This window comes from Chenopodium album, chromosome 21, assembly GCF_948465745.1.
Source record: "Chenopodium album chromosome 21, dcCheAlbu1.1, whole genome shotgun sequence".
In the NCBI taxonomy this organism is placed as follows: Eukaryota; Viridiplantae; Streptophyta; class Magnoliopsida; order Caryophyllales; family Amaranthaceae; genus Chenopodium; species Chenopodium album.
Window position 1 is genome coordinate 37,399,994 of NC_137854.1, and position 12,912 is coordinate 37,412,905.

General features: G+C 35.2%; 2 protein-coding genes across 2 annotated transcripts; both read right to left on the reverse strand.

Annotated features, from left to right (window-relative positions):
* Positions 1-3,922: 3,922 nt before the first annotated feature.
* LOC145600956 (very-long-chain 3-oxoacyl-CoA reductase 1-like) lies at positions 3,923-7,425 on the reverse strand. The gene is made up of 3 exons (XM_081656837.1): positions 6,574-7,425; positions 6,391-6,460; positions 3,923-4,389 (listed from the first exon to the last, which is right to left on the reverse strand). The coding sequence occupies exons 1-3, from the start codon at positions 7,209-7,211 to the stop codon at positions 4,135-4,137; spliced, it is 963 nt and encodes a 320-aa protein (XP_081512963.1). The 5' UTR covers positions 7,212-7,425; the 3' UTR covers positions 3,923-4,134.
* Positions 7,426-8,820: 1,395 nt separating this feature from the next.
* On the reverse strand, positions 8,821-10,936 carry LOC145602431 (very-long-chain 3-oxoacyl-CoA reductase 1-like). The gene is made up of 3 exons (XM_081658622.1): positions 10,268-10,936; positions 9,374-9,443; positions 8,821-9,270 (listed from the first exon to the last, which is right to left on the reverse strand). Exons 1-3 carry the CDS (start codon positions 10,900-10,902, stop codon positions 9,019-9,021), a joined length of 957 nt encoding a protein of 318 aa, XP_081514748.1. The 5' UTR covers positions 10,903-10,936; the 3' UTR covers positions 8,821-9,018.
* Between the last annotated feature and the right edge of the window lie 1,976 nt (positions 10,937-12,912).

Below are 12,912 nucleotides of genomic sequence, written 5' to 3' on the forward strand. Positions count from 1 at the left end.
AAAAAGAAGTCGGCGACACAACGAAAGCCACAGTTCCCATCACCAATGACATCCTTCCAAGACGAAATGTACGACAACATTGGGGCTGGAAGCAAGTTCAAATACCTGCATTGACTAATGTCACTTGGATCTACAACACAAAATTAAAAGATAAATTATTAGTAAAGCTACACGTATTAAGTTTACATATTTTTATATTAAATATAGAATTTTAGTATTACCTGGTTCTGGGTCACCACCACGTTGAGTGTGTTGACGGTTCACATGCTCGAAATAGCTACGATCACGCCTGGTGTTATTTTTTTTCGGCCGACCACGAGGGTTAAGGTTGATATGTGGTTCTTCAAGGTGTGAATGATCTGGATGTAGCTCCTCTTCAATGATTCGCGTTACATTTCGACGTACGGCCGGGTCACTTTCCATGACTTCGTCGATTAGGGACCGAAAATGTGCAGCCTCCTCGGTCGAATCATTTACCACTTCAGGAATGTTACCACCATCACCAATAACCAGTGTCTTCCAGAAAGAATGAATTTGGCTGCTATACAATCCCGTCTGTGCAACTATCGAATCATGTATCTGGCAAGCACATGGAAGACCATGGGTCACACGCATAGCACATCCGCACCGTTCATGGACCTGGTAACTCAAATCCCGCATCCTTTTCATCTCCTTATCCAGAACTTTCAAGCAATGTTGAGACACTTTGCCATTTATACGTGACAGGGGCAACTGTCTGTACATCTGACCAATTTTAGACCTTGATGCCTCCAACTCATTACGAATTTCTATGATGCGATTACCGATATGACAATGGACTCGGGCCCATACGGTATCCAAAGCACCTGCCAATGATTCCAATTAGTAAATTCAAATACAATTACAATTACGTAACAACCAGAACAACTAATAAAATCATACAACTAACCTGTGGATGATTCAAACCAAGTTTTCACTGCTGAATGTTGGCTCTCAACTCTGCAATTGGTGGTGTTACCAAAATGAAGAATCTGGTTCGTCCAAAATTTCACAAATTTCTCCTTATGACAAAGCCATGTTCTCTGAACATACTGAATCACTTTCGGATATTTTCCCCACCTCACTTGCATGGCAGTTAGAGCACGATCATACTCCGCCTGTGTTGTTGCATTCACGATTTTGAACCATCTCCCAGCTCTAAAACTGACACCAACCGTCTTGTTTCCAAACATCTTCGTCACCTTAGCCTCCACATCTCTGTTGATGTGCCATAGACAGAGTAAATGTGACGTCCCTGGAAAGACTTCTCTCAAAGCCGCACAAAGCCCAAGATCACGGTCTGAAATAAATACAGATGGCTCTATATCAAACCCAATCAACTCCCTTAATCTCTGCAACACCCACCGATAGCTAGCCGTGCACTCGTCGCGCATGAAAACATATCCAACTAGAAAATTCTGGTTTGTCGGTGTCACGCCTACTACCTCAAAGAAAGGCATGTTATATCGATTGGTCTTGTAAGTAGAATCCATACCTATGACATGTGGGTATGTGCGGAGTATGTTGACCATGATCGGGTGCACCATAAATGCATGTTGCAAAACGTTGTGATCATCGTTCGTGACCCAGTAAATGTATTTACTCTCTCTCGCCAGATGAAGAAATTGCTGAACAACTCCTCTTCCTTCGGACATCTCCATCCTGAAGTCATTTCGGCAATTGTAAATGTGTCGGATGTTTGGATGATCATCAGGAAATTGCTCGGCAATAGTGGACATGATGTTACGGGGAGCAACCTTGGACTTTGTCATGTCCCGCACAACCTGTTTTGCACCCGGACTCAATCCGCTCACTTTACGGTGTCCCTCTGGGTACACAATCATTGGGTGGTTATGTGTCCCGGTGTGATCATTTTTCGCAATGATCTTCCAACTTTCGGTGCTGACATCATAATATATCTTGATGTAGAATGGACAACCATTAGCTTTGGTTTTGGTGTCCTTCCGTATCGCGTTCTCCAAATCTCTCGGCTTGCTCCTTCGTGACCGATCACATCGCAAATACCGATACGGCCGACCATAAATGGTTTTGTTATAAGACGATTTCACCAATATAAATCCCAATTTTATGGAAACACCATCAGCCCATGTAACAGCATCGTCAAATGTAGGAAAAAACGTATCGGTGACAAAATTCCCACATAATTCACACCGTCACCGCCTTCCTCAGATTCCATATCCTATACAAATTAAAACAAAACATGCTTTATGTCAAAATAATAATAATAAAAACAATAATAATAATAATAATAAAAATAAATAAATAATAATAATAATAACAATAACAATAATAATAATAATAATAATATTAATATTAATATTAATATTAAAATTATATTTCTACTAATTAATAATAACAAAATCAACAACAACAACAACAACAATAAAAATAACAGCAACAACAACAATAATAATATCAACAACAACAACAATAATATCAACATATTAATAATAATAATAATAATATTAATAATAATAATAATTAAACATATTACTAATAATCATATTAATACAACAAAATTACATTAATTATCAAATACTAAATCACAACAATAATCACAAGACATATGTTTATAAACGTACTTAAAAAAAAAAAAAAAAAAAAAAAATTTGGGACATCCGCCTAAAATTTCCGGATGTCCCTAGGTACATCCGCCTAAAATTTCCGGATGTGCCTAGGTACATCCGCCTGAAATTTCCGGATGTACCATGGAACATCCGGATTTTTTAGGCGGATCCCAACTTCCACTTGAAATTTCCGGATGTTCCATGGTACATCCGGAAATTTTAGGCGGATGTACCTAGGACATCCGGAAATTTTAGGCGGATGTCCTACTTACCGAAAATAAAAAAAAAAATACTTACAGAATGATCCGACGCATTCTCCGGCGTACGTATGTTCCACTCGCCGTCCATGACCCAAGACCCGTCGGAAAATTTAACGATTTTTGAAAATAGAAATTTTAGGTGGTCGTGGGGACCGATTTGGTTGCAAGGTCGTGGGGACCGATTTTGGGAAGCTCGGGACAACAATGTCGTGAAGTAAGGGTACCGTTTCATGTATGGTGTCCAAATGGGGAACAAGTTCATTTTTATAACCCATATTGCATAAAGGGCATAGTGGTAATTTCAAGAAAAAAAGGGAGCGTCACCTGGTAAAATGGGAGCGACAAATAGCAGTTGAGTATTATTGTAATTTGTAAACTTGTAATTGAACATTTCGCGGCTATCTTGTAATTTTGGGAAAGGGTTTCTTTTAGTATATTATACTCCCTCATATACTCTGATTAATGATTACTCTCTACTTCTACAATTAGCAAAAGTAAAGGCGTAAAGGTTTCCTTCAACTCTTCATCGTGGTGTCAATTGTCAAACTTGCATTCGAACAACTGAACAAGACATAAAAAGTTAGAGATGACTTCTTTATGGTGAGAGTACATTCCAATTAGTATTCATATGAGACATTTTAGAAAGGTACTTAAAAACAAATTCGTGCAAGTGAGGCTCAGAACAAACAATGTCAAGTTAATGTGGATTGGAGTGTGCATGCGGCCCAACAAGGTGTATGACCCGAACCCAACAAAAGATTTGAAGGAAACCCTTCATGCCTTTATGAATTCAAATAGTTTTTTTTTCCTCTAAAATTCATATTCTCCACGAAGAATAATTGTCAACCCTACTATGGAGTTGGACCGATCAATTATTATATGATCGATTTAGGTTAAATCAGATAAACTAAATTTGGATACAAAGGTTATGTGACCATGTGCCAAATATATTCCAGCCATTTTTGCATAAATAATAGGTAGATGAGGGTGGTGGTCTGGTGAAGATTCCACAAGGTCATGTAATTTACAATTAACAATTACCACTTCTTGATGAAATTACTCCGAAAATAATTTAGACTTTCCATTGAAAAAACAACAAATTGGTACAGAAATGCAATATAGCCCCCTAATGATCGAGGAATAAACAAAAGATCAAGCAGAAAAATTCTCATGGGGATAATTTAAGGCACATCGCTTATATTTGATACACATCCTAAAGAACCTAGACAACCTCTTTTGGTCCGCATAGAGAGAATGTGTTTCCTTTTTTACTCTTTCTTTCTTGAATCCTTGAGTTGGCCCCTCTTGCGGATTCCAAGACAGAACCTTAGACGCCAGGCATCAATGAAGCTCTCGGGCACACAGGATGCTATGCCCCAGAGAAAAGAGTGTGGCCAGTAAGGGGTGCAACGAGGCTCGTAGCCTATGTGGCGGATACCAGCCTTTGCATAACCATCTGTTGATGGAACAAAGAAGGAAGATCTCTTGATAGAAGCCATCTTTGTTGCTACATAGAGTGGAACCTGCATCCATGAGCCATTTGCAATATGTTAAGAAATGAGAATAAAAAAAGCTTGGATTTTGAAAAACTGCACCCATGAGGCTTGTATCACACAATGTAACAACATGAGGCAATTTAGGACATTTGAATCAAATTTACGCAATTTATCTTTATAACATGTTAACATGAAGCAATTAAACAGATGCATGAAAGCCTCGATTATGTTGAGAAATGAGAATAAAAAAAAGCTTGAATCTTGAAAAACTGCACCCATGAGGCTTGTATCACACAATGTAAACATCCAAGAACAGAACAACATGAGGCAACTTAGGACATTTGAATCAAATTTACGCAATTTATCTCTATAACAATGTAAACACATTTCAATCCCTCAGCAGAAAATCCCCCTGCATGTTGGTAACTCGTGTCAGGAGTTCGTTTCAAAAGCTTAGTGAATATTGGAGATGAACCAATGTTTCTATAGTACAGAAGAGGATATCTCAATGAAGCCAGGGTCCCCTGAGTAAGGTAATACAGTATGTTACTGCTAAAATTTATTTGTAACCGCGCCAATTTAAAAGAAAAATCCTATGCTTCCTTTGCTAGCAATGGAAAGCCTTTTACTATAAGCTTCTTATATCATTGTAAGGTGTGATCATCACTAAAGATCACAACAATAGAGGAAAGACACCATAGCTTAATCACACCTCTAACAAGGAAAAATAAAAAACAACACAGAACAAGGTGATAAACTTGCACAGGGTAGGAAATCTAGAAAAATTCTAAGGATGAGAACAAAGATGAGATGTATACGCAAAGATAAAAGGCTGAAAAATAAGAACTGCTTATAAAGTGAAGGAAAGATGATGTACTAATGTCACAGAAAAATTTCTAGTTGCTCCTTCCAAAATGCAACACAAGTATCATCTTGCGACTGTTTATGGGGTATGTTGAGCATCAAAAAATGCTGCAAAATATTGGAATCAAATGGTGTGTTTTGTGGTGCTGAACAGGAGGACCTGGACCATTTGTTCTTTCACTTTGAGTAGAATGTGAAGCTACAGCAGTGAGCACTTGAGTTGCAGGAATTACCATAATGTTTTAATTCAGTTTATTTTTTAATGTATTTCCATACATAATTAGGAAGTAAGTTCTAGAAGCTACAGTGAGGTACTAACATAAAACGATGACAATTTCAAAAGTTTTATTCCAAGACTTGATCTTTGACATCCAAAATTCCTGAAAAATAAATAAGTTCTGTATTTTCTTATAGGAAAATTACTTATATTACACTTTTTCATATTTTCAACCAAGACAAGGAGTGGGAGAGAGCAAATTAGTGTCTTCCTATATGATCTCTCAATAGAACTTTCAGGATAAAATAAGAAGTATAAAGGTGAGCCAATTAGCAAAACAAGGGATAATCTTACAAGAAAAGAAATGTAGGTCAATAAAATTTGGAAGGTTGCACTAATCCAGCTAAGGAAAAGGCGACACGTTTTGAAATGTTCTCCATGATATGTGGAAGGGCAAAGCAGCAATGCAAGTCAATGTCTCACATGTATTACTTGTGCAAACATATCACACATTATAAATTTATAATACCAAAATTAGTTCCAGGGTAGTTAGAAATTTGGCTTTACTGTCCCTAAACCATTCAAATGACTAAGCATAAGTCACTACCTAACATGTTGGGCAATATTATACACCAAAAAATAACAATCATTGATTCATAGTGATCACAACAACGTGCACGCGTTGACGGCATTGGTAAATACTTTACTAAAATCTTATGATCAATAAAATGAAGCACCAATCTCATGTTTCTTATGGACAGCCAATAAAAGCAACAATCTCATGCTTCTAATTTCTAATAAATTGCATAAAATGCAATAGTATAAAACACAGCAATATTAGAATCTGACTTCACAAATGATGATTTAACATAAAAATGCATAGAATTATCAATAATAACTAGCTCAAAAACAACATAGAGTTTGATCAAATATGAATGAAACAGTACCTGACACTGCACATCAATCCCCATATTCTTGTACTCAACATACAAGCACCTCGAAAACTGATCAATATACCTGAAAACAAATCACAAAAATGAACAAGTACATCAACATCAAATCGAATCTCAAATTCTTGTATTAGACGATCAAACCGAGTAGTATCAGCACGAAAAAAGAGCATAACTTACGCTTTAGTGGCAGCATAGACAGAATAAAGAGGATCAGATGGAATAACAATAGCAGCACCAGAACCAATATTAACAATAGCACCTTTCCTCTTCTTAACCATAATAGGCAATACAGCATGTGTAATCTTACTAGTTCCTTCAACATTAACCTTAATCAAATTATTCAATAATTGTTCATCAACTTCATGAAAATACCTAGCATAAGGGTAAGAAACCCCAACATTATTAATCAAAATCCCAACATCTAAACCCTCAATTGCTTCTTTAACCCTCTTAACACCTTCATCTAAATCCCCAGAAAAATCAACCACCACAGTTTTAATCTGGGTATTTGAATTTTTACTTTTGATTGAATCACTAACATCTTTGAGTTTATCAGGATTTCGACCCACCAAGATTAAATTAACCCCTTTTCGAGCTAATTGGAAAGCAAAACCCTTGCCAATTCCATCAGTGGGTCCAGTAACAACTGCCCAAGAACCATATTTCTTCAAATTTTTTGGGGGTCTAAGAAAATTGATATAAACCCATTTTAGAACTCCCAAAAGGGTTCTTAGAAGAGTGAAGGATCCAATGGCAAAGAAAAAGATGAGCCATGAAGGTTGTGATTTGAGTTGGTGTATTAAACAGACCGCCATTGATGGAGCTCTGTAAATAAATTATGGGATCTGAAATGAAGATCTGAAGAAGAAAGGGTTGATTGAGAGACTTATATAAGGAGGAGAGAGAAAGTGGGTGAAGTTTGTTAGCTGCTAGCCTGCTACTAGTAGTATAATATGGAGGAGAGACGGATGAGCAGCAATTAATCAAATGGTAGAGTTGTGTACTGTACTTTGTTTCAATGTGGTCGTTGGAAGTTGATGAGCTAAATTAATGAGATATGAATGTTCACAAGTGTAAATATGAAGTGATGGGTTGAGACTTGAGGTCCTTGAGGTAGGCATGGCAATTAGGCAATGACACATACCCCGTATTAGATTATCGATTTAAATTAGCTCTTTATAATATTCATTTCAAATCAATTTATCAAAATTACATGATATGATTTTCAAACAATAGTTTATAGACATACACAAGTAGAGACTAGAGAGGTCTCTATTGATCTTGTTCAATTCTTATTCTCTAATCGACTAGACTCAGTAGTTCTAACTGGAGCATATTTGTTTAGTCAAACTACCTAACCACGATTTGGTTATATGTATGATATAACTTGATAGACCAAATCAATATAAATTGAAATTCTAATTCATAATTCTAAATTACTTATTGGTTCCTAACTTGAGCACTTCATGAATTGGTTTACCCATACTTATATTTGTGTCGCGGTTGTAATCAATTTTGCCAATCCAAACAAAACCCCTTCTCTAAAAAAAATAATAATAGAAAAAAAAAAATCAATATCTTTTTTTTCCAGCTAACTATTTTACAAGTATAGGTAGCAAAATAAATTGTTCAATTACGATTCGGGTTTAATCACTCTGAGTTCAGATCGGATATTGAAATCAATTTGGATTGTATTACTTTTGACTTTTCGAGAATTGAGACTATTGACAATTACAAGTAGTTAATTACAAATTACCTGCATTCACAATTTGGATTGGTTGGCCAACCGCGGAGTAATTTAGGACTCTCAATTAGAATATTTCCATTATAATGTTCCGGTGGAACTTAGTCGTATTTTAGAGGAGGACATTCGAGGTGTGGCCTTGCCACGTCTAATCCCTCCGTAGGTAGTCTTTTTTGCTTTGTTGGGTGTGCGTGTGTTTGTTTTTTTTTTATTTTTATTTTCTTTTCTTGGATGTAAGCATCTTCATTGGAATCAAAAAAAAAAAAAAAAAAAAAAAAAAAAAAACCTGCATTCACACGTTGGGTCAGGTCAAGTTAATTTTAGCAGAGGTCTAACCCAACCCTTAATAGAGAACCAGTAAGTCTGCAAGTTGGTGTTGAAGTAGCAGCTTGAGCTACTTGGCACCCTACAAGAAAATGAATCAATAAAGGCCCAATTGGAAAACTTGGTCCAAGGAAAATTATGATGCTCCATGAGATAGACCATGACTAAAAGCCACTTGGCCCACTAATCAAACATTTCTTCTGTTGATGCAACATCATTCTGAAATAATGTTGATTAACATAATTAACTTTTGATGTCAAAAGTGTTTCATATGTGATCATTGTCATCATTCATTTTACATTTGTTTCTTGGACAGAAATCTAGAATCATGCTATTTTGAAGATGTTCACATGAAATAACTTACAAATTCCGAAATTTAGTATACTAAAAGATTAATAATCTCCATATGAAGACTAATAAAATATACTCAACAATCAACGGCCCAACATAACACATATGTAATGCACTGCCAAGGATAATCGTGACTGTAATGAGCTTTGTACTATATCTCAACGACTCATCCTCGGGCAAAGGCTGATTATGGGGCATGGAAGCTATGCTAGTTTGTTCTCCTTTTGAAGAATTTTCTTACGCAAGTTAAGAAAATATCGAAGAAGCAACCAATTCACCAAGGAGTCAGGCAGCGAGTTGAACAAATACCACTGCAAAGCATGAGTCCAGTAAGGAACACAAAGGGAGTCATAACCGATCCATCTTACACTCGCTTTGCTGTACTGCTCCGGTGAAGGGATAAAGAAGGATGATCTCTTTATGGATGCCATCTTTGTTGCTACAAGCAATGGTATCTGAAAAACAATAGTCCCCAAAAAAGCCGTTTATAAATTGCAATAAAACAGAACTCATCCACATTGTGCACTGATGTATAACAGATTTAATTTACGGCGTTACCTGACACTGAACATCAATTCCAAACTGCTTGTATTCCAAACTCAAGCTTCTAGAGAACATAGCAACATACCTGTAATTAAGAGCATTTGATGGTGTCAGTATAATTATCACATTGACTACATGATTTTAACCGAGATGTGAAAACTTAATTTAGACGGAAGTATTACTTATTTTTGATGCATAGATCAACAAACAACCATGGGATGTGAAAACTAAATTTAGACGGAAGTATTACTTTATCTTTGATGCATAGATCAACAAACAACCATTTAATTAGGAAGGATTCATTTGAGAGTTTCAGCACAATACTCCCAACTTATGTGCAATCTAATTACCAAAGGTTGGTACCTTTTTTTTTTTTTTTTTTACTGAGTAGCATAATCTGACAAAATTAGAGAAATTCCGCACAAGGTTGGTTCAAATGTACCTTATTTCAAAAAAAAAAAAAAGGTTCAAATGTACCTAACCAACCACAGTTTGTACTTTGTAGGGTCACAAATTTATTAAACACAGTTTTTGTTAGGATTTATACTTGAATTGAATGCCACAGTCATTATCCAAGAATTGAACTTTGCCATCCAAAAAGCTTCAATTAATTAGTAACACTGATCAAGTGTCACAACTTTAACAACAAATCCAAGTACTCCATACAACTAAATTTAATCGTCACATTACTAATTCATACCGAGTACTATATTCCATTCTAACGTATTTCACCAACAAAGTGGTTAAATCATCTAAATCTATTAATCTAAAAATAAAATTTTAAACTAGCAAAGAAATAAATAAAACAGAACATTAACTATTAGATCATCTAATTTTTATCTAGTCATGACACAAAAATATAATCGGCAAATGGAGCAACTAACATGAAACAGAACGAGTAAAACTTACGCTTTTGTAGAAGCATAGATGGAATAAAGAGGGTAAGAAGGAACAACAAGAGAAGAGCCACTTCCAATATTAACAATAGCACCTTTTCTTCTTTGTAACATACCAGGAAGAACAGCACTAGTAACCCAATTTACACTCCCAATATTCACATTTACCAAACTACCCATCCCTTCCAAACCAACCTCATGATAAAATCTTGCACCATTAGTAGATAATCCAACATTATTAACCAAAATCCCAACATCCAATCCCTCAATTTCTTCCTTAATCTTCTTCTTAATCTCTTCCCCACTAATCTTCTCAAAGTCAATGACTATAATCTTAATCTTACGTTTAAACTTTGCCCAAATCTCATTAGATGTAGTTTGGAGTTTTTGGGGGTTTCTACCAATCAAGATCAAGTCAAGACCTTTGGAGGCTAGGTCAAAGGAGAGAGATTTACCAATACCATCAGTGGAGCCAGTGATTAGAGCCCATGAACCATAGTTGGTTAATTTTTTGGGGGGTCTTAAGAACATGGACCAAACCCATTTGAAAAATTTGAAGATTTGGGTGAAGAAAACTAGGAATCCTATTAAGAATGAGACTAATACAAGGTTATCTTGATAATTTGTGGTTAATTCAGATGCTGCCATTTTATTCAAAAGAAAGATCCAACAATGTTTTGTGGATACTTGCACTACACAAGAGTACAAGAGTTATAAGTAAAGAACGATAGATATTTATACTCACTTACTCAGCAAATATAAATTGCAAAATTTTCAAACCCCTTGCCCTTTTTGGGTTACAAATTTTCAAGTATACCCTTGCCTTTTTTTTTTTTTTTTTTCAAAAGCCTCCTTATTAAATCACTTTTTTTTTTTTTGGAAAAACCTCCTTATATTATGGGTCAGTTCAGTTCACCTCATTTTCACTTATTTCAGGTATAATAAGTTCAGTTAAGTTCAAATAAGGGTTACCCAAGTACAAACTACAACTAAAATAAGTTTTAATAAGTTTAGATAAGTTCAGATAAGTGAAAATCAGATGAATAGAACGCACCTTATATTTTTGCGAAGTCATACCTATATTCCAATGGGTTTGACCCTATTTTCCGATATTGACTACCTCAATCCACCCACGAAACCGCTTCCCTCCCCAGCCCCACCCCTTCAAATTCAAACCCAAAATGTGCGTTTATTAATTATACATAAATTAACGGAATATGGGGTGTATCAAAAACAATACAGTATAAATTATATTTTAATATATATATATATATATATATATATATATGGACTAAGTGTATCAACTAATTTGCACTCAATCATTCTGCAGTTTCCTTACAATAGTTAGGTGGAATTTTCTTTTACTCCCTTCGTATTTTTTTAAGTGTTGCATTTTCTTTTTTGACAAAAAAACTATATTAAAATATTATATCTCTCTCCTCTCATGGTCCCCATCCAAACCCACTACTACTTTTTTATTATATTTTTCCTCTCACATTAATTACTTTTCAATAAACTATTAACCCTACTATCTTTCTTTTACAATTTTTTAATACTTCAACTACCCAACTTACCTCTTATTTTATTTAAGTCAATTAAATTGCCTAAAACTATGTGCCGGTCAAACCGTAACATTTAAAAAAACACGGAGGGAGTAAGTAGTATTTTTTAATAGAATTTTTTTTTTTAATAGAATTTGATTAATAAGTATTTGCAATTTGCCAATTTTGCATAGTTCTAAGACTTCTAACCAAGTTTTTATCAACTATGGTTAGCTTAAGTTCTGTGGATGGATCTTTCCATTTATTGTAATCTTAAACTAGAACAAAATTTTTGACGAATTGATTATAGATGTAGAGTTGCCTAACTAATAATTGTTATATTTTATTACTAATTTTTACTTGTTTAAAATATAAACATATATTTTATTACGAATTAATTATAGATGTAGATGTATCACAATACCTAATAATTAAAAAAATATATTCCGTGTATAACTTCAAACTTTTACGAGGAGGAAAACTTAAAAAATATACTCTATAACTCTAAAATTGGGTATTCTCGAATTGAAAAAGAATGGGGGTCCTATATTCTGGACATAAATTATAAAACCAGTAAAAAATATGAAAGAAATTAGTAAAGTTGGTGGTAGTCGGGAGTTATAAGTTATCAATTTATTACTGCATAATAAGAAAGGGGGTAGATGGTAGTTGTAAGCAAAATGGTCTCTACTATACCATTACTCGAGTCATGCTGATTAATATCTATCTGTTACATGTGGCTGGAAACTCGAGTTACTCAATCAGCAGTTACTCTGTTAGAGATTACTCGAGTTACCCGGTTAGGGGTTACTTGGCCAGGGGTTACTCGAGTTATTCGGTCAATGATTTATTACTTGAGGGGTTTAGTTAGGGGTTACTCAGTCAGCCAGTCAGGGACAGGGGTTACTTAATTGGTCAGAGGTTACTCGGTCAGGGACAGGGGTTACTTAATTGGTCAGGGGTTACTCGATGAGTTACTCGGTTCGAGTAATTTCGACAACTCGACTAATCCCTGACCGAGTTACCCCGGCCACATACACAGTGTGCCAGCCACACAGAAAAATCCCCCTAAACAACTCTTATTTGTTAGTAATAATGCAATAATAAAGTTACTGAA

What these genes read in the sequence shown, in the direction of transcription:
- LOC145600956 (XM_081656837.1), bottom strand. Translation starts at nt 7,211, where the DNA reads ATGGCGGTCTGTTTAATACACCAACTCAAATCACAACCTTCATGGCTC. An exon ending in GTCTATGCTGCCACTAAAGC is followed by an intron (nt 6,461 to 6,573) that starts GTAAGTTATGCT and finishes ATTTGTTTTCAG; the next exon opens with GTATATTGATCAGTTTTCGA. An exon ending in GGATTGATGTGCAGTGTCAG is followed by an intron (nt 4,390 to 6,390) that starts GTACTGTTTCAT and finishes TCATGGATGCAG; the next exon opens with GTTCCACTCTATGTAGCAAC.
- LOC145602431 (XM_081658622.1), bottom strand. Translation starts at nt 10,902, where the DNA reads ATGGCAGCATCTGAATTAACCACAAATTATCAAGATAACCTTGTATTA. An exon ending in ATCTATGCTTCTACAAAAGC is followed by an intron (nt 9,444 to 10,267) that starts GTAAGTTTTACT and finishes TCTTAATTACAG; the next exon opens with GTATGTTGCTATGTTCTCTA. An exon ending in GAATTGATGTTCAGTGTCAG is followed by an intron (nt 9,271 to 9,373) that starts GTAACGCCGTAA and finishes ATTGTTTTTCAG; the next exon opens with ATACCATTGCTTGTAGCAAC.